We start from the raw sequence: 20,249 nt of genomic DNA, 5'->3' as shown, positions 1-20,249 counted from the left end.
CAAATCCCTTCATTGGTTGCCCATCACTTTCAGGGTCCAATATAAAATGCTACTTTTTGTTTTCAAATCCCTCCATAGTCTTGCCCCCCTGTACTTATCTGATCTTCTTTCAATTTATACTGCTGGTCGCACACTCAGGTCCTCCAGCCTGTTGCTCCTCGAGGTCCCGAAAGCGTGTTACAAATCATGCGGACAAAGAGCTTTCTCTGTCGCGGGTCCTAAACTGTGGAACGAACTTCCAGTCACAGTTCGACTGGCATCCACCTTGGCAGATTTTAAGTCTAGACTAAAGACACACTATTTTACCCTTGCTTTTAACAGTTAGCTGTTAGTTTGGTTTTTACTACTCTTATTTTATCATCCATTGTAAGGTTTTTATTGGTACTTTTTTTATCGGCTTGTCTTTTTTTATTGTTGGTTGTATTTCATAGTACTGTTTTATGTTTTCTATCTCTGTTATTGTGCGACTGTTCAGCACTTTGGTCAGCCATATGGCTGTGTTTTTAAAGTGCTATATAAATAAAGGTGGTATGGTATGGTATGACCTTCTTCACCACTCTCTCTTTATTCTGTTCTCTCCACCAATTCCACCTTCCTCAGGATCCACTGATTTCCCTCTTTCCTGTTCACTCTCTCTCTTTCTTAACATTTTTTATAATCACAATTGCCTATTTTTGCTCACTTTAAATATATTTTTGAACATTTTCTAAATGCTTTTTTATATTTTTACATTTTTTGCTTTTGTGAAGCGCCTTGTGTTTTTTATCTTGAGAGGCGCTATAGAAATGATACTTTCTTCTTCTTCTTCTTCTTCTACCTATTGGACAAAAAACGCATTTTTGTCTGTGACTGTAGATGACACTATTACAGAGAAGAACTGTAACTTTCTGTAAAGAATATATATTTTTCATGAGTAAAAGGGTGAACATTTTTCAAGCCTATAAGCCACGCCCACTTTTAAATCATATTCAAAATATAGCTTAAGGGTCGATTGATAAACACCTGTGCCAAGTTCTGTGGAAATCCATCAAGCCGTTTCGCTGAAACAAACGTTTTCACTCTTTAGCGCCCCCTATTGCTGAATCAAAACAAGATTAGGTAGATATGGCTTACAGATCTTACTTTGTAAGAGTCTAGAGTCTCATCATTTTATCTTGAAAAATGGTGGAGATGTCATCAATTAGGACATGTCCTAGCTAGCGCACTGAATTTGACATTGTGTCATTAGTCCAATTTTAATATTTTCGCATTTTTCTTCATCACAACGACTTCTCGTCATCAATAGATCATATGTACAACGTTTCAGATTGATTCGATGAAAAACAACAGATTAGTTATTAAAACTAGATTTTGTGTTTTGCAATTTAGCAAAAGATCTAGTTAGGCGGAAATGGGCGTGGCCATACAAATGACATGCAGAATCATCCAAGGATCAAGCACATATAAAGTTTTTGACTGTTGGACCTATGTTTTGGGAGCTAGTAGCTGAAATGCATTGACTTTTGCAATAGCGCCACCTAGGTGATTCCGGGTATACATTTTAGAATCTGAGTAGCGGTAGGGATTTTCTATCCAAAAGGCTTCAAATGAAGATCAGCTGGACTTCTTTGGTTTCTTGAAGAGGTTTTGCTTCTCATCCAAGGAGCTTTGTCCATTCTAACTAGAATATGGGAGAGTCAAGCTTATAAGCTGTAGCTGTCTGTTGTTATTTAACGAGCAGAAACTACTCTGATTACCCCTCCTCTTCATCCCCTGATGAGTCTTTAGCCTCTATTGAGAGGGAGACGTTGTGTTGATTAGATGCAGTAAGGTGTGACCTAAAATGAAACAGCTTAGGAATGAGATTCACAGCTGCATTATACTGTAGGTGCTAGAAAGGTGAAATCTAAGCCCCGCCCCTATTTAAGGTGGTTTAAAGTTCTTGTCCACGGAATTAATGTGCTTGGTAAAGTCTCCTTCCTTGGTGAGAATTTTGACCCATGTATTGTCCACATAGCTGAATCAGTGGCTTGGTGCTGTTCCATGGTAGGAGTTCAGTGCTCTGGTTTCCACTTCCTCCATGTAGATGTTGGCGACGATAGGTGATACTGGGGAGCCCATGGCGCATCCATGTTTTTGCCTCTAAAACTTGTCATTGTGTTTGTAGTAGGTGGTAGAAGGGCAGAGGTCCAGGAGGGTACAGATCTGGTTTGTCCTTTTTTTTAAGGAATCATCTTGGTCCAGCTGGTTAGACTTGACAAAGCTTCTCAGATGAGAAGCGAAATGTCTTCAAGAAACCAAAGAAGTCCAGTTGCCTTCATTTGAACCATTTTGGATTACCATTAGCTGGGTGACAGAGAACCTTCATCAGTATATTTGTAAGCAGTCATTAAGTGCATTCTCATGTGTCTACTCGATCAGGGAACATTTGGGTCAGTGTTCTGCTCTAAATGTTGCATTTAGCTTTGTGACGTGTTTTAGCAAGTCTTTTCACACTGGCTGCTGACCTGAGTGTTGTTGATGCCAAGCCCCTCCCCTGCGCAATCAGGAAACAGTTACGTAGAGCAATGAGGGACAAATAGTAGTAAACAATAGTGAGTGTACTCCTGACTAAAGAATGCATAAGATGAGGATGCATCATGAATTTAGCTTAACATGATGGATTTTTTTTTCTCAGAAAAATGAAATAAGTACTTATAATATTGTGGATGATTGGATATGAGCCTCCTCTAGATAGACTAAATTATTTTACATTAATTAAAATATATAATTAAATGAAAGTGCCTGTGGGACATTTGAGACATGTATCTCTAGCTTTCAACTGTGGATGGAGAGATAGAGATAGAGCTAGCGATAAAGAGAGAAAGATATGTATATAGAGAAAGATGGATAGATAAAGTAACTTCAGGAAAACATTTTTTAGGATTCTGAAATCTTTTATCCTATTTTCTGTGAAGGGGTATGATTTTAAATGAATGTATTTTACCGGTAAATAACTTCCAAAATGCCTGAATTGTCAAAATAGAAAAAATCGTGATTGCGATTTTGCAAAGACAAAATCATATGATTTTTTTTGCCCGTATTGCCCACCCCTACTTTCCAGCTCCCATCTAGTGAGAAGGAGAGATCCAGTTTTGGGAATGGAGTGCCCTGCAATGGACTGGCTCTCTGTCCAGGGTGTACCCCGCCTGATTGGCCATTGACCGCTGGAGATAGGCACCAGACCCCCCCCCCCCCCCCCCCGCGACCCTACGTGGATAAAGCGGGATCAGACAATGGATGGATGGATGGTGTTCCTTAGTTTTTAAATTTGTTATATTTGTTTGGAAATCACTCCAAAGGATTGTGGAGACCACTCAGCAGGTCATCGGCTGTCGTTTGTCCTCTCTGGATGAACTACACAACTTTCGCTGCCTCAGGAGAGCGGAAAGCACCCAAAACGATCCCTCACACTCTGCTCATTATTTGTTCCAACTACTGCCATCAGGCAAAAGATACAGGAGCACTAAAACGAGGAAAAAAGACTACACAGCAGCTTTTATCCTGTGGCTATAAGGCCACTGAATGGCAATTACCATTGTACCATGTATTTGGCACCAAGGGAGTAGCACTCCAATTTCGTTGTACTCTGTACAATGACAATAAAGCCTATTCAGTTCAATAGTGGACAGTTCGTTCAACCTGTTGAGCTACTGCAGCCCCATCCACCTGCAGCTTCAGCGCTGAGATTAGTAACGGAGATCCATGCTGCAACCCGAGCAATTAATTTGTTGTCTTTTACATTCATACATGCATCTTTTTCTTCATCATGGGAGTATTTAAAATATACTCTCTAAAGTATTATTTGTGTATTTATTTCTCAGAGGCAATTACACGCCTTTTAAGCGCTTGCAGGTCATTTAAAATTACTAGGAGGGCCGGACTCATCTTGTTGGCCTTGAAATTGACTCGTGAACCAGACCATTCATTAGCTGTTTTGGTTTTTAATAAATGTGCTGTTTTATTTGTTTTTAGGTGACATCATTCAGCACTCCTCCAACCCCAGAGCGGAACCGCCCATCCTTCTTTTCTCCTTCTTTGAGAAGAAAGATGCCACGGAATCGTGTTGCAGAGATGAAAAAGTCTCACTCTGCCAACGACAGTGAGGAGTTCTTCAGGGAAGAGGAGGACCAAGGTGAAGCCTTTTTGTTTCTTTGGTTCTGCTATTTTTCTGCAGCAACGTTTGTTTCTGTGATGTGAAAGGTGCAAGAGTATAGTTTTGAGTTGTATATAAAGAACAGCTGTCTCCTGTATGGAGCAGTATTTGAATAGCATAACATTAGTGAAAAAAAACTTAAAGTGATAAAAAAGTCTTATTTTGTTTGTGGGGATTTTAATATTGATTTGTTGAAATGGAATGTTCATAAAGCAACAAATGACATTTGGAATACTGTGTTTAGTTTTGGATTAAGGCCACTAATATACAAGCCCTGCAGAATTATAAAGGATAGCTACACTAATAGATCACATTTTTACACATGTGTACGGTTCAGCTACAATTGGTATATTCCTGAATGACATTATGGATCATCTCCCTATATTTGGAATTTTGCATAGTTTAATAGATAATGCTTCAGTTGCAAATGATGAGTCTACACATAAATTAGTGAGAATAAGGAATTTAGAAAGAACTGAGACTTTAAAGGTAGACCTCGCAGATTGTGCTTGGGAAGATGTGCATGTAGAGGATGTGAATTTGGCATATGACACATTTTTGTCTATATTTTTAAATCTCTAGAACAAACATTGTCCCATTAGAAACTATCAGGTGAAGAAAATTTGTAACAGAAAATCATGGATGACTAAGCAGAATGGCATGCAGAAAGAAAAATGTACTATATAATAAATATTTACTATTATTTACTATTAAAAACCAGTGAAAGTGAAAAAAATATATAAACATTATAAGAATATATTGACCTCTATTATAAGAAAACAGAAAAAAGGAGCACTATAATACATTATTAGAAGGAAGTAAAAATTATATTCTAGTGACTTGGAATATTATAAATGTTCTTATCAATGAAAAACATAACAAAACAAAATTCCCAAGGCTTTTTAAAAGAAGTACGGTGATATAGTGGACAGTACAGTATTTAACAACTGTTTTGCTGATGTCGGTAATAATTTGGCCAAACAAATTTTAACTTCTGTTAAAAAAAATGTAATATATTGTGTGTGTGTGTGTGTTAGAGCCCTGCACGGGCCTAAAATCTGAGCCCGTGTCCGGCCCGGCCCGAGGGGGTGGAGCCCCAGCCCAACCCGGCCCGAAAAGGTTTTCAGGATTCTCTGGCCCGACCCGAGCCCGACTTTTTTTTAACCAACTAAATGAAAACAAAGTGCGTCAATCCTGACCAATGTGTGAAAAGACGTGCAGGATCCGATCATTTTGTTTTTCCCTCATTTACAGTGACGGAGATAACGGTGCAGTGCGCCTGGCTCTGGTGGTAATCAAGTTAAATTACCGTAAATCCTCTAATACAGGCCGGTATTCAATTAAAGGCCGGGTCTCCAATTCTGGCCGGTGTCGGAGTCAGCGGAGGCAAATAATGGCCGGTCTCTTATTGTGGCCGGATGGAATGTGGTAAGCAAGTACGAGTGTCCCAGTGGCAGGGTTGTAGTCCCCAAATCAACCAGCAAGAGGCAGTAGAAGTTCACGCAGACCCTTTTTCGGCTTTTTCTTCCATGCTTTGTAACGCTACAGACACGATCCTCTATCACGCTCCTACCACACAGAGTCACGGTGTCAGTTAACCATGCTAATTCAACCCACTCCACAGAACACACATCACCTTCCCTGTGGCTTACATAACACTCACACAACACGCAAATCAGCACATAGGAACTAGCAGAACGATAGGAAAAACATATAACACAATACCCAGAATGCACCTGGCTTACAACCCCTGCCAGGTCATTACACTATCAAGTTCAAAGAGAACGTGCTGATTATGCTGCAGAACACTCTGGAGAGCAGCAGTAGGGGGTGTATGAACTACAGTAATCCCTCGTTTATCGTGGTAGATGCGTTCCAGACCTGGCCGCGATAGGTGAAAATCCGCGAAGTAGGGACTCCCAGCATGCCCCTCGCGGGGATTCCCTCACGTCGCACCTACGTCACAAACCACGGCTATAAACGGAAGTCGCCTTTCCAGCTCACCACTCAGTCATCGTTTCTTAAGATTCACGATCAGAGTTTCCAACCTACCGATCAATCCAACGAACTATCAGCTCATAGTAAGTTATCTTACTTACTTCTGGAAAGCCCGGCATTTCCGTGTCACTTCGTTGACGCTCGAACGCTCGGGGGTTTCCTAGATCAGCCGGCGTTTCACCGACGCTATCACTTCCGCGTCTGTGAAACCACGCTCCCTATTGAATTATCGTATGATCACATTCTCTGTGATCAGCAACACGCTGTGCCGGACCGTAGGTACTGACACGCGATCGTTCATGTCGGTTCATTTCCTTTAATGTTTTCTGTCTTTTAGTTGCGCTAGATGTGTATCGCTGCTGTGGAGCGGGGCGCTTCACCTTGTCCTCCGACGCACAGATCACAGCAGGGAGCGCTCAGCTGTTTTCGCGGTCGGTAGATCTGCCTCCTGAGCACGGCCACAGTAACAATCAGGTGTCGCCACCTCAAAAACTAATTTAAGACGCGATCGTTCATGTCAGTTCATTTCCTTTAATGTTTTCTGTCTTTTATTTGCGCCTGATGTGTTTCGCTGCTGTGGAGCGGGCGCTGCGCGCATCACCTTGTCCTCCGACGCACTGATCACTGATACAGCTGCCAAACAGCAAGCGCTCCGCTGTTTTAGCGGTCGGTAGATCTTTTAGAACTGCAGTTCAAAGGTAACTCATGAGGTGAATATATATGAACCCAGGTAGCAGTTTTTCTTTAGGACTGAGAGGAGATGCAGGAAGATAATAAACAGACAGGACAGAAAAATAGTCAAATAAAAACAAGTTAGTTTTTTTACCTGCTGTTGCAACAAACGGACACCGTTGAAGGTAATCAGAAGTGAGGAACAGAAAATGAAATAATTATTTTAATGTTTAGAGCAGCAGGAACTCCGAGAGGCTGCAGGCGCATCAGTGAGTTTGCAGCCGCTGCGCAGGGGGAGGGGGGAGAGGGCTGAAGCAGGGGGAGGGGGGAGAGGGCTGAAGCAGGGGGAGGGGGGAGAGGGCTGAAGCAAGGGGAGGGGGGAGAGGGCTGAAGCAGGGGGAGGGGGGAGAGGGCTGAAGCAGGAACTACTGTTGTTAAAAGAAATGTGTTTAACTTTGAAAATGTGGGCGCAATTTTAATTGTCAAAAACTCCAGCGAACCATTCGTTCATTTTGCTCAAATAGAAATAGAGGCCTGCCTCTAATACTGGCCCTCCTTCCAATAAAGACCTGGAGCTTGATGAGCTTGAGTCAAATACAGGCCCGGGCCTGTATTCGAGGATTTACGGTATATCTCTTTCCAACAATTTTCACAAGAAAACAAAACAGTTAAAAGCAGGGCTTGTGTTGACCGGACAGTTCCCGTATTTGACCGTTTATTTTGACGGAGAAAGAATAGAAAGAATTACCCCGACGCATGCAGGCGAAATGACATTTTATTCTAAGCACATCGCAGATGTAGCTAAATCACTCAAGAAATGATTCCCATCTGAACTTCTGAGCTGCTCAGTGCAGCTCGCTGTCAGCGCATATGTGCACAGCGAGCTGAAGATGTGGAGATTGGCTTGGAGCGCGTAGCAGAACCAGAGCGCATGCGGGAAGGTTCCTCTGACTGAAGCGAGTGTTTTCCAAACCCGGTCTCTCAGAGAGACTTGTCACTTAGAAAATGTTCCCTGATTATGAAACTTTGGCTGAATAGTGCTTGTTCCTGTCTCCAATGTGGCGACACATCCATTAGCCGTCTGAGGAGAAGCCCAGAATCTCACATCCTCTTCAGCTCAGGAAGCGCCGATATGATTACGCACAAGCGTGACGCGTCAACCCGGTCTCACAATAAGACTGGGTTGGACCTGTTCAGGTTTACGCAGACAATCTTTACATAGAATTGACTTACAGATATAAAATTAATTCAGTAAAATATAAAGCATTTTATTTAAATATCCATTCATTATTTTACAAGCACAGAGAGCCGCATCAGATTCAGATCAGCGGGAAGATCAGTGGGAGGAATCTTCCCGCATGCGCTCTGGTTCTGCGACGCGCTCCATGCCCCTCTCCACATCTTCAGCTCGCTGTGGACCTTATGTAGTACACGCTGACAGTGAGCTGTGCTGAGCAGCGTCTAGCTCAGATGTTCAGATGGGAATCTTTTCTTGAGTGATTTAGCTACATCTGCGATGTGCGAAACGAATAAAATGTCAGTTCATCTGCATGCGTCGGGGTAATTCTTTCTATTCTTTCTCCGTCAAAATAAACAGTCAAATACGGGAACTGTCCGGTCAACACAACACAAGCCCTGCTTTAAACTGTTCTGTTTTCTTGTGAAAATAGATAAAATTAAACGTGATTAACACCAGAGCCAGGCGCACTGCGCCGTTATCTCCGTCACTGTAAATGAGGGAAAAGCAAATTGATCGGATCCTTTTCTGACCTTCCCCACCTACAAAGTTTAATTACAACAATCAAACTTGACAGAGCCTGGATTTGTATTCTGAACAGTCTAAACATGTTTTAAAAAGAAACGTATGACAAAAGTGGCACCTGCTCAGTAAAACCACCAACAGGGTGAAAAATATCTAAATATTGTCGGCAGAGACGGGCTACAACTTCTGGATCCATTTTATATAAATCGTTTTATTGATTATCGTCTTATGAAAGATAACTTTGACGTACACGAGCGACCAGTACTGGCTGCTGTCACCTGTTGTGAGCAGCTCTCTGCTGACTGAGGGTAGGCCCCGCCCACAACGCCGCAGCTGCTGCGGTGTTTTCTTTACTGTGGAAAACGGGTAATAATGGCTCTTTGATGGGAAGAGGTTGCCGACCCCTGGTTTAAGTGTTTCAATTTTTTAATGAATTCGATTAAAAATAAAGGCGCCCGGCCCGTGTCCGAGGTAATTACACAGTTGTTGGCCCGAAGCCCGGCCTGAGGGCCGTCAGGCCGGGCCGACCCGAGAGCCTAGGGCTTCAGTGCAGGGCTCTAGTGTGTGTGTGTGTGTGTGTGTGTGTGCCTACTGCGTCTCTGCGCGTAATCACGTCCTCTTTAGCATAGTGGTTGTTCTGAATCAGTTTGGTGGCAAACTCGTCCACAGCCTGGAGGAACAGCAGAACTGGATTACCCCAGTTCTTTAATATTCTTTATTGAAAAATATGGATTAATTAGTGAGCACCAGTACGGGTTTAGAGGAAATAGAACAGCTACATGTGAAATAATGGAGATGGTAGAAAAAATAACAGAGGCAAGGGAAAATTATCAGTATTTTGTTGGGATTTTTAATGATTTGTAAAAAGCATTTGATACTATTGATCACAGTATATTATTAAAAAAATTGAGAATTATGGATTAAGAGGAGTGGCTTATTTTTGGTTTAGTAGTTATTTGGACAACAGGAAGCAATATGTAGAAATCAATAATACTATCTTAAATTTAGGAAGGTTACCTGTGGTGTTCCCTAGGGATCTGTACTTGGACCAGAACTTTTTTTTTACTTTATATTAACAATATTTGTAAGGTCCTTATTTTATTGAAATTTGTTATTTTGCAGATAATACAAAATTGTGTTGTTCAGGTATACAATTTATAGAAACTTTTGCGCTTGATAGAAAAAGAATTGGGAATTCTTAAGACTTGGTTTGATATTAATAGATTATCACTCAATTTAAAAAAGAAGAAGAAGAAGAAAATATCATTTCGAAAGCGCCTCTCAAGATAAAAATCACGAGGCGCTTCACAAAAACAAAAAGAAAAAATATAAAAATTGTAAAAATATAAAAAAGCATTTCAAAAATGTTTAAAAATATATTTAAAAAGAGCAAGAATAGGCAATTGCGATTTAAAAGAAAAAATGTAAAGAAAGAGAGAGAGTGAACAGGAAAGAGGGAAATCAGTGGATCCTGAGGAAGGTGGAATAGGTGGGGAGAGCAGAATAAAGAGAGAGTGGTGAAGAAGGTCATACAAAAGCCAGCTTGAACAAGTGAGTCTTCAGCTGCTTTTTAAAGGAGACCACTGAGTCCACTGGTCTCAGGCTCAGGGGGAGAGAGGTCCAGAGTCTGGGAGCCACAGCAGCAGATGATCTGTCACCTTTGACCTTTAGCCTGGTGCTGCACAACCAGTAGGCTTTGGTCACTGGACCTCAGGGACCTGCTGGGGGTGTAGGGACTAAGAAGGTCACCAATGTAAGATGGTGCTTGTCCATGTAAGGCCCTATAGACCAGAACCAGGATCTTGAAATGAACCCTGGAGTTGACTGGCAGCCAGTGAAGCTGGAGGAGAAGCGGGGTGATGTGGGTGTGTTTGGAGGACTTGGTCAGAAGCCGAGCACAGGCGTTCTGAACCACCTGTAGACGGTTCAGGGAGGTTCTGCTCAGACACGTGAAAAGAGAGTTACAGTAGTCTAAGCGTGAGGAGATGAAGGTGTGGAGAACTGTCTCAAGTTCTGAGCGGGACAGAATGGGACTCAGCTTAGCAATGTTCCTGAGATGGAAGAAGGAAGAGCCAACAAGAGAACTGACATGAGAATCCAGGGTGAGAGCTGGGTCAAAGGTCACACCAAGATTCCTGACGGAAGGTTTGGTGTGAGAAGCAAGCTGACCAAGAGAGTCTCTGACTTAAGGAACCAGCTTGTCTGGGGCACAGTTGAGGATCTCAGTCTTACCTTCATTCAGCTGAAGAAAGCTCCCACCATCCAGGTTTTGATAGAGTCTAAGCAGGTGTGTAACAGCTGCATCTTAGACATCTCATGGGGCTTAAAGGAGATGTACAGTTGGATGTCATCTGCATAAAGATGGTAGGAGATTCCTTTGAAGGAGCTCAGGATGTGCTGAAGAGGAAGCAGATAGAGGAGGAAGAGTAGAGGCCCCAGCACAGAACCTTGTGGGACACCATGGGTAAGAGAGGTGGTGGAGGACCTAAACTTGGAGACGGCCACAGAAAAGGAGCGCTCAGAGAGATAAGAGGAGAACCACTCCAGAGCAGATCCTGATAGGCCTACCCAGTCTCTCAGACTCTCCAGTAGAAGGTGATGGTCAACAGTGTCAAAGGCTGCAGTCAGGTCCAGCAGGACCAGAACAGAACAGTCCCCTGGATCACTGTGAGTCAGAAGGTCATTAGAGACCCTAAGAAGAGCTGTTTCAGTAGAATGAGCTCTACGAAAACCTGACTGGAAGCTATCATAGATGTTATGTTCATCAAGAGCAGCTGTGAGTTGTTTAGCCACAACCTTTTCCAAGATCTTGGAGATGAACGGAAGTTTAGAGATGGGTCTGAAGCTGCTATGGAGAGAGGGGTCGAGACTCGGTTTTTTAAGAAGCGGGTGGATTACAGCGTTCTTAAAGTCAGCAGGGACCTGACCAGAGACCAGAGAAGCATTAATTATAGAGAGCACGCTGGGACCGATGGACTGAAAAGCACTTTTAAACAAAGATGAGGGTAAGATGTGGAGGGGGCATGCAGAGGTCTTCATAGAGTTAACTAGTTTGGTTAACTCAGGCAAAGAAACAGGAGCAAAGCTATCTAGGATGATGGGCCTGGTTGGAGTCGGGAGAGGCGGCGATAAGGCTGAAGGAGAGATGCTAGATCTAACCTTATTGACTTTGTCCACAAAGAAAGACAGAAAGTTCTCACAGTCTGCAAAAGAGTGGATGGAGGCTGTAGGAGAGGCAGGAGAGACGATACTGCTGATGGTGTTAAACAGCACCTTGGGGTTCCCTTTGCTCTGGGACACCAGGTTGGAGAAATAGGAAACCCTGGTGTCTCTGACTGCAGAGTTAAAGGATGTCAAAAGATCCTTTAGGTGCAGCAGATGGACGTGGAGATGGGTTTTCTTCCACAAACGTTCAATTTTTCTGCATTGGCGCTTCAGGCTGCGAAGGCTGGCATTAAACCAGGGAGTAGGGTTCACTGCAGGAACTGATCTGGTTCTGACAGGACAGATGTTGTCCAGAATGGAGAGGCAGTGCTCGTTGAACTGAGAAGTTAAGGAATCTGGGTCGTTATCAGAAGAACAGGGTGGATCAAAAGCAGCAGAAAAATTGCTAGCTGTGCTCTCATTAAGAAAACGAGAACTAACCATACGGCGAGCAGGAGGTGGGGACGCAGAAACTGACAAGTTAAAGAAAATGCAATGGTGATCTGAAATATAAACTTCCTCAGGACAAACACTGTCAGCATTTAGACTCAGGGTAAAAACAAGGTCTAGAGTGTGCCCTCTGGTGTGTGTGGGGCCAGAAACATGCTGGGTAAAGCTGAAGGAGTCCATAAGGCTGGAGAAATTCATGGCAAAGTGATCGGAGGGATCATCAACGTGGATGTTAAAGTCACCAACAATCACCAGTCTGGACAGCTTCACAGTGGAGGATAGAAAGTCACTAAACTCCTGAAGGAAAGAACTGTTTGGACCAGGTGGACGATAGACCACAGCACAGTAGAACGGGTCCTTACGCCCGACTTTAATTAGCTGCAGTTCAAAGTAAGCAAAGTGACCAGAGGTTGTAGAGCTACATGGAAGATGGTCTCTGAAAACAACAGCTAGGCCTCTACCACGACCAGAACTCCGGGGCTGGCTAAGAAAAGAATAACCACTCGGGCAGAGTTCAATCAGACCAGAATAATCAGATGTTTGCTGCCAAACTTCAGTCAGAAACAGAAAATCCAGGTTTTTAGACAGAATTAGATCATTGAGCAGGAAGGACTTATTGTTAACAGAGCGGGTGTTTAATAGAGCCATGCTGAGTGAGGTGGAGGAATCAGAAACTACAGAAACAGCTGGAGTTAGTGGACGTAAATTAGCGGGGTTAGATCCACGGTGTTTATAAAAACCACTTATGGAGGGAACAGGAGGAGAAACCACTGAGGAATGAGGATAAAATGGACGGATGAAGCGCGTCGCAACGCGGCCTGGCGGGAATGCGGATCAAAAATATGATATTTGGTAATCAAAAGGATCTTGACAGGGATATCAATTTAATAATATATAATGTTGAAATCGAAAGGGTGACAGATTAAATTTTTGGGGTGGTTATTGATCATAAAATGAATTGAGACAACGTTTTTATTACATTAAAGTAAAACTTTCTATTATAGCAATACAGTACAAATCAAGACATGTTGAACTATGCAGCTTTACATATAATTTATTGTTTACTTATACTACGTTACATATACTGTGTGGAAGTCTGGAGACTGCCAAATCATACATTAGTTAATGCAATGTTCTGTTGTGCAATACATATAAATATAGGGCAGATTATTTGGCACATACACATCCATTATTTGTTAAATCACATGTCATGAAATTTCATGATTTAGTATAGTATAAAATAAAGCAAATAATGTATAAAGCTAAATTAAAGTTACTTCCGCCAAGCATACAAAGTTTTTTTCTTCTGTAGAAACAAAGTATGATTTTAGAGATACCAACAAATTTACTGTTCCTTTAACAAAAAAAAGAAAGAAATTGACAGGAAATGTATATCTGTGGTGGGGATTTAATTATGGAATAATGCCAGTGTAAATTTAAGAACTTGTGGTACATTTCTGTGGTTTAAAAGGATAGTTTTGAATATAATTTTTGAGGCTTATAAAGTTTTTAAGCTATGTTGCAAATCTAAGAGTATTGTTATTTACTTGACTAAATTGTGTATAATTCTCTTCATTTTCTTTTCTATTTTTTGCTTAAATTGTACAAATTGTATGTGTTAATGCAGTGGTTCCCAAACTTATTTAGCCGCGCACCCCCTTCTATGTCCCGACCATGTCGACGCACACCCCCACCCCCACATCGGGGCATGGCTCTCTCTCTCTCTCTCTCTCTCTCTCTCTATATATATATATATATATATATATATATATATATATATATATATATATATATACATGTATCAGATGTCAAGCTAAACAGACAGGGTTAAAAAAATTCCCCATCACTTTCATTTTTTAAATAGTAATTAATAAACTTTCGATACCATTACAATTTCCTTTGATTTCATTTTAAATAAATATTTAGAGTGCCCAGGTAGCACATAAACAATGCAATTTAACAGTTTTCTTAAAGTAGGAACGTTTAACCTGTGAGGCCAGAGCGCTCTCCTTCCTTATGCTCTGCGTAAACCTGAGCTGATCACCTACTTGTGCGTAATCAAATGTCTATAGGGGACAAGATATAGCCATGATGTTCACTTTTACCTCAGACCGACTTATTGCTGTTTTATGGTGTGGCTGAATCTGCGATCCGCTGTCACGCGGACTGGAATAACGAATGCTGCAGTAACAGGACTTGTGGTCAGGTTCATGAGGAGTCACTGGCTGGAGCGGACCCGACTCATCCCAGAAGCTAATATCTTAATTTGACCTTGAATGAAAAATAACCTCTTAAAAGTTTTTATCACGGTGGAGGCAGCGTTCTTTTCTGCCTTCAGTCTGACGGCGCGCCGGAGTTCAAGCACCGTGTGCGCTTATTGAATCTGTGTGTGTGTGTGTGTGTGCGTGCGTGTGTGTGTGTGTGTGTGTGTGTGTGTGTGTGTGTGTGTGTGTGTGTGTGTGTGTGTGTGTGTGTGTGTGTGTGTGTGTGTGTGTGTGTGTGTGTGTGTGTGTGTGCCGCTCCAGTCACCGCGTCTCACGCTATTTAAACCAATGTTGTAAAACGACTTCTGCCCAGCCCAGATGTGCTCACATGTGCACCCGTGAGCCGTGGTTCTGCTGGAACGCGTCTGACCTCTGACAGAGGCACTCTGAACTTCAGATCTTCAGCGCGCTGTCTAAAGCCTGAATGTGAATAATTTCTTGTTATTTAGTTACATCCACAATGTTCTGTGTGTGAGGTTTACAATGTCAGAACACCTGCATGAGACAGGTGTTAATTACAATCTGCCAGAATGACTCACCTCCTTCAGATTCCTCCAACACCGTTAAAAATGATCAAATACGGAACATATCGGCGTGTGCAGGCCAGAGTGCTGAAGCTCGGCGCATTATTATTATTATTATGAAGTTAGGGCACATGTGGAGGACACGCACGCGCGCGACGGAACATATCGGCGTGCGCAGGCCAGAGTGCTGAAGCTTGGCGCATTGTTATTATGAAGCTATGGCACAAGTGGAGGACTCGCGCGCAATAATATACTTGTTTTCAATTACATTTATTGGGCCCACTTACTTTTTCTTTGGCCCACCCACAAATGAGTTTCTACGCTAATGGTGACATCTGACAGACTTCTCTGAGCTCCACAGCCATTACACTTTTCACCTCACGCACCCCCTAGCGGCAGCTCGCGCACCCCCAGGGGTGCGCGCACCACACTTTGGGAATCCCTGTGTTAATGGGTAGATTATTTCATTTAATTGGTTAAGAAGGACAAGCATAAATAAAAGCATTCTGCTTCTGCCTGAGCCTTTTCAGTCACTTTAAATGTTATGTTTAAAAGAGATTTTGTTATATTTCTGACTGCATAAATCAAATCAAATCAATGCTAAAGATGTTCTCTTCTCAGATCTTCACACCTCCACTAACTTGCGGTCTCGCTCGTTGTCTGGAACCGGACGCTCGCTGGTTGGATCATGGCTCAAACTGAACCGGAATGAGGATTACTTCCTGCTCTACTCACACCTGACTTACGTGACGCTGCCACTGCACCGCATCACTACAGGTCAGAAGTCAACATATGGTGTAGCCCCATGCTGTGTCCTGCAGACTAACGACATTTGGACTATAGGAACCTTTTGTAGTTTATTACACAAAAATAAACAATCAATGATGAACAAGAGTCTGCTTCTAGACCTGCAGAAAGAGAAAAACAACACACAACAATACAACAGGAGCAAGCTATCACTGCGTCAACCTGATGAGGAAATCTAAAATCAACATTGTTTTACTGAACAATCACATGGTAATAAATCACAGTGCATTTAGTGCCAACCACAGCCTTAAGATGTGTTGAAAATGCTCAAGTCCATACTTATGAGAGTACCATGTGAGCACCTGTGTGCATACACGTGCTTGTATATGTAAGGTTTCTCTATAGGATCGTCCAATAGGGAGTGTGAGGGGCCACAGATCTGCCCCCCAAAGATGTGTAGGAGATGGCGGGATCTCCAAGTCCCAGAGATCCAGGAGCTGCCCCAGAGCGCAGGGACCCCAGAGAGACTGTAACCAGAAAAGCCCCCGCCCCCTCTCGAGAGGCCCAGAGGATTGCCTTGGGGGGGTCACAAACAGCAGCCGGCAGAGTCCCGGGGGTTACCAGCGACAAGCCTACAGGCCCGCCCGCAGCTTCCCACCTCCAAGCCGGCCGAGCCCGTAACCCAACAGAGCCCAGGGACTCAGACCCCACCAGGCAGCCACCGGGAACAATCAGTTAAATGCCAAGAATCTTAAACCCCCTGACCCGGGAGCCATGAACACTCAATTAAATTAAATTAAATTAAATTTTATTTATATAGCGCCAAATAGCGACAAGAGTCATCTCAAGGCAATTCATATAATAAACGTTCCAGTTCAGGTCAGTTCATTAAGCTATTCAGAAATAATGTGTCCTATATAAGGAACCCAGCAAATTGCATCAAGTCACTGACTAGTGTCAGTGACTATACAGCACGGGTGTCAAACTCATTTTAGCTCAGGGGCCACATTGCGAGAAATCTAGTCCCAAGTGGTCCGGACCGGTAAATTAAAAACAACTTCAGATTGTTTTCTTTGTTTTTATACAATCAATATAAAACAAGGCTGGAGCCTGAGGACAGTGTATCCAAAATAGTACAAGTACAACACCTGAAGTGTACTTGAAAATTTGAAAAAAATAAAAAATCAATAAATAAATAAAACATTCCTTAATGGTTCAAAGAGCTTACAGATCATGTGGGTAGATCAGTTTCATCCAGCACTTAAAGTACATTTGACTCATTTTACTTTACATCTTTTAGCTTTCACCAGCACATCAATATCAGAAGTCACATCCTGGGTGGCGGCCAACTTCAGGATGGGACTCAAGTTCTTGTGTGAGCCTTGAACGCAGCTTTGTTTTATTTATACTCATTACAGAGAAAACTTGCTCACAAAGATACGTTTATTTTAACTCTACATTGTAAAGTAGGAAAATAAAGTTTACACAACCATCTCGCGGGCCGGATTTAACCCGCTTGCGGGCCGGACCCGGCCCGCGGGCTGCATATTTGACACCCCTGCTTTACAGCAATCCTCCTACTAAGCAAGCATATAGCGACAGTGGAGAGGAAGACTCCCTTTTAACAGGAAGAAACCTCCAGAGAATCCTGCCTCAGTATAAGCAGCCATCCTCCACGACTCACTGGGGATGGAGAAGACAGAGCAGACACACACACACACACACACACACACACACACACACACACACACCAAACAATGTGTCTATAGTTATATTGTGATTTCTTAGTAAATATTCTATTTGGTGAGAGATAAACTTTATTGTATTTATCCTAGTGGATCTATAATTAAACGGGTAAACTAGCAGTAGCACATCACACGTCAAGGAAAGCAAAAAGTTATTATCAGGAGAGGGAGAATGTTTAAGTGGTTAGCAGCAGTGTGCTAGACGATGGCCCCCTCCATGAGGCCACCACAGCTCAGCAGAACATCGTTGTATAGGGATGAGCGAGTACACCACTACCTGTATCTGTATCTGTTCAACCAACTAAATTATCTGTATCTGTATCTGTACTCGGAATGAGCGTGGCATAACCCGGAAGTGGGCGTGGTTTAACCGGAAGTGGGTGTGGTTTACATCAATATATTATTTTAAGTCTGATATTGATATGGATTGATCAGAAGTTGATATGTGTGTGGTTTATTTGAAAACTATTTACAGAGCAGCCTCAGAATTGAGATTAAATATTTTTGATCACAATAGTAAAGAAACTATTACAGAAAAAGTGTTTCAATAAAATCAGAACATTAATATTTAAGTGCATGGATTAATACATCTGAACTCATGCAGTAGGAACTAGGAAATATCAAATGCTAGAACCAGACACAACTTTATGTACATTTTTATTTTAATTTGATTAAACTGATTTTTTCTTAACGTTCTTGGCATTTTGCCCCACAAAGTTAAACAAAACAATGTTGATTAATGTGTGTCTGAGAGAGGGTGAGAGGGAGAGAGAGGGAGTTAAAAAAATAAAAAACCCGACCGGAGCGGAGGTAGCATGTGACTGATGCAGCACGTCAGCTCTGTCTTGTCAAATGCACCATGTAAGTTACGAAAAAAGTAACTTTAAATATTCAACTGAAAAAGAGGCGAGCTGAAGAAAACCTAGGGAAAACTGAAGAAACGTGAGCAACAGTGAAGCAATCACAGCGAGATCCGTTACCGTCTGTGTGTGTGCGTGGATGAGCCGGACGGACTGCGCTCCTGGCCGGCTAGAGAGTTTTGTGTGTAGGGAGGGGCGGGAGCTCTATGTGACTGGCCAATCACAAAGCGTGAAGACAGTCAGTTACCCAATGAGGATTTTCCTTCAGCACGATTACAGATATTTACGAGGTTTACTCGTTTCATGCTCGTATTCATCAAAAATGCTTTAAAAACACTTAGAGAAAAAAGTTAACAGCTGAAATAGCAGGAAATACTACAGTTAAAGTGCAGATTGTAGAAGAAAGCAGTAGAGTGTGGAAAGTGGTCAGTGTATCCTCCAGCAGTCTAAGCCTATAGCAGCATAACTACAGAGATAACTCTGGATAATCTATCCTATTTAGATGAAGGCATGTTGGAGTCAGGGCAAGGGAGAGCCGTCTTTACCGACTGTACACTCCAACTCCCTCTACTCCCCCACTAGAAGTCCCAAGAATTTCAACATCCCCCCTGAAGTCCTGAAGCAGGGTCAAAAGACCCTTAAGCCGGGCGTACACTGTGCGACTTTTTCACTTTTTTGAGCCGATTTTCCAGTCGTGCGAGAATCCACGACATCGGGGCGAGTTTTGCGCCGAGCGGTCGTATAGTGTACAGGGGGTTACGAGAGGCGATTAACACCACGTGACCAGCCGCCGATCAGCAGTCGTGAGCTCGCACAGACTTCTGGTGTGTTTGAAATTTCGCTCGTCCCTCGTGAGGGTATCGCACTGTTGAAACGGCGCTGCGAGCAGCTGCGACCCAAAAAGTATCAGAACTGCTCACGGTGCATGCGCAAACACGAAAGCAGGGGCGGAATTTAGGAAGCGGAAGCAACAAACATGGTGGGCTGCATGGTGGCGCAGTGGTTAGCACTGATGCCTCGCAACACGAAGGTCGCAGGTTCGAAACTCGGCTGCGGCCTTTCTGCGTGTAGTTGCATGTTCTCCCCATGCATGCGTGGGTTTTCTCCGGGTACTCCGGTTTCCCCCACAGATCACAACATGCCCTATAGAGCTCTGGGAGTTGACGTCACTTCTCCCGGCATGCAACAGTTCACATCGAAACAGCGCCATATTGGCAGGCAGAAGCCGGCAGCTGGACTATTTGTTATTGTCAGAAAACTCAAACGGGAAATATGGTAGATTCCTGTTGTGCCCCAGGATGCAGAACAGACGCGGACGACATAAGGAATGAGCCATTTACAGGATTCCCCAAGATCCGGAGCGCCGCAAACGTTGGATCATTGTAATAAAACGCGCTAGTGACCGGGCTGAAATGAAGCTGTGGGATCCCGAGAGTAAAGGTTTTCGCTTATGCAGCGACCGCTTCATATCAGGTACTTAAACCAACGTTTCCTCAACTGTGTGTGGTATTTATTTTAAATGCTTTTATTACAATTCTTAGTGGGCTTCCTAAACTTATTTTGGCATGGCTTTTTTCTGTCTTATTACTCATAGCAACAAGTAAACGTCACGTAAAACGTTGCCTCGTGAGTTCTGCGTGCTGCCGTTTCCGTGTTTTATGATGACAGCGATTAACCGGCTAAGCTGTATTTAATTTTTAAGCAATGGTTGATCAATTGTCAGATCACACATAAAAAGCACTTTGGATTGCTATTATTTGTCTCACCGAGACTACTTACGTGTAAATCTGTTATTTTTCTGTCCATCCATCCATTTTCATCCGCGTATCCGGAGTCGGGTTGCGGGGGC

At 42.9% G+C, this 20,249-nt stretch overlaps 1 protein-coding gene across 3 annotated transcripts in view; it reads left to right on the top strand.

Annotated features, from left to right (window-relative positions):
* kiaa0930 overlaps positions 1–20,249 on the top strand; it is a 156,114-nt gene that overhangs the window by 114,966 nt on the left and 20,899 nt on the right. For all 3 annotated transcript variants that reach the window (XM_070552683.1, XM_070552656.1, XM_070552712.1), the window contains 2 exons: positions 3,994–4,153; positions 15,670–15,825. In XM_070552683.1, the coding sequence (XP_070408784.1) occupies positions 3,994–4,153; positions 15,670–15,825 (316 nt within the window). The remainder of the gene's footprint in view (positions 1–3,993; positions 4,154–15,669; positions 15,826–20,249) is intronic.

This window comes from Nothobranchius furzeri, chromosome 1 (genome assembly GCF_043380555.1).
Source record: "Nothobranchius furzeri strain GRZ-AD chromosome 1, NfurGRZ-RIMD1, whole genome shotgun sequence".
NCBI classification, from domain to species: domain Eukaryota; kingdom Metazoa; phylum Chordata; class Actinopteri; order Cyprinodontiformes; family Nothobranchiidae; genus Nothobranchius; species Nothobranchius furzeri.
Note: the sequence above shows the minus strand (reverse complement) of the source record. Positions and strands in the feature narration are given on the sequence as shown.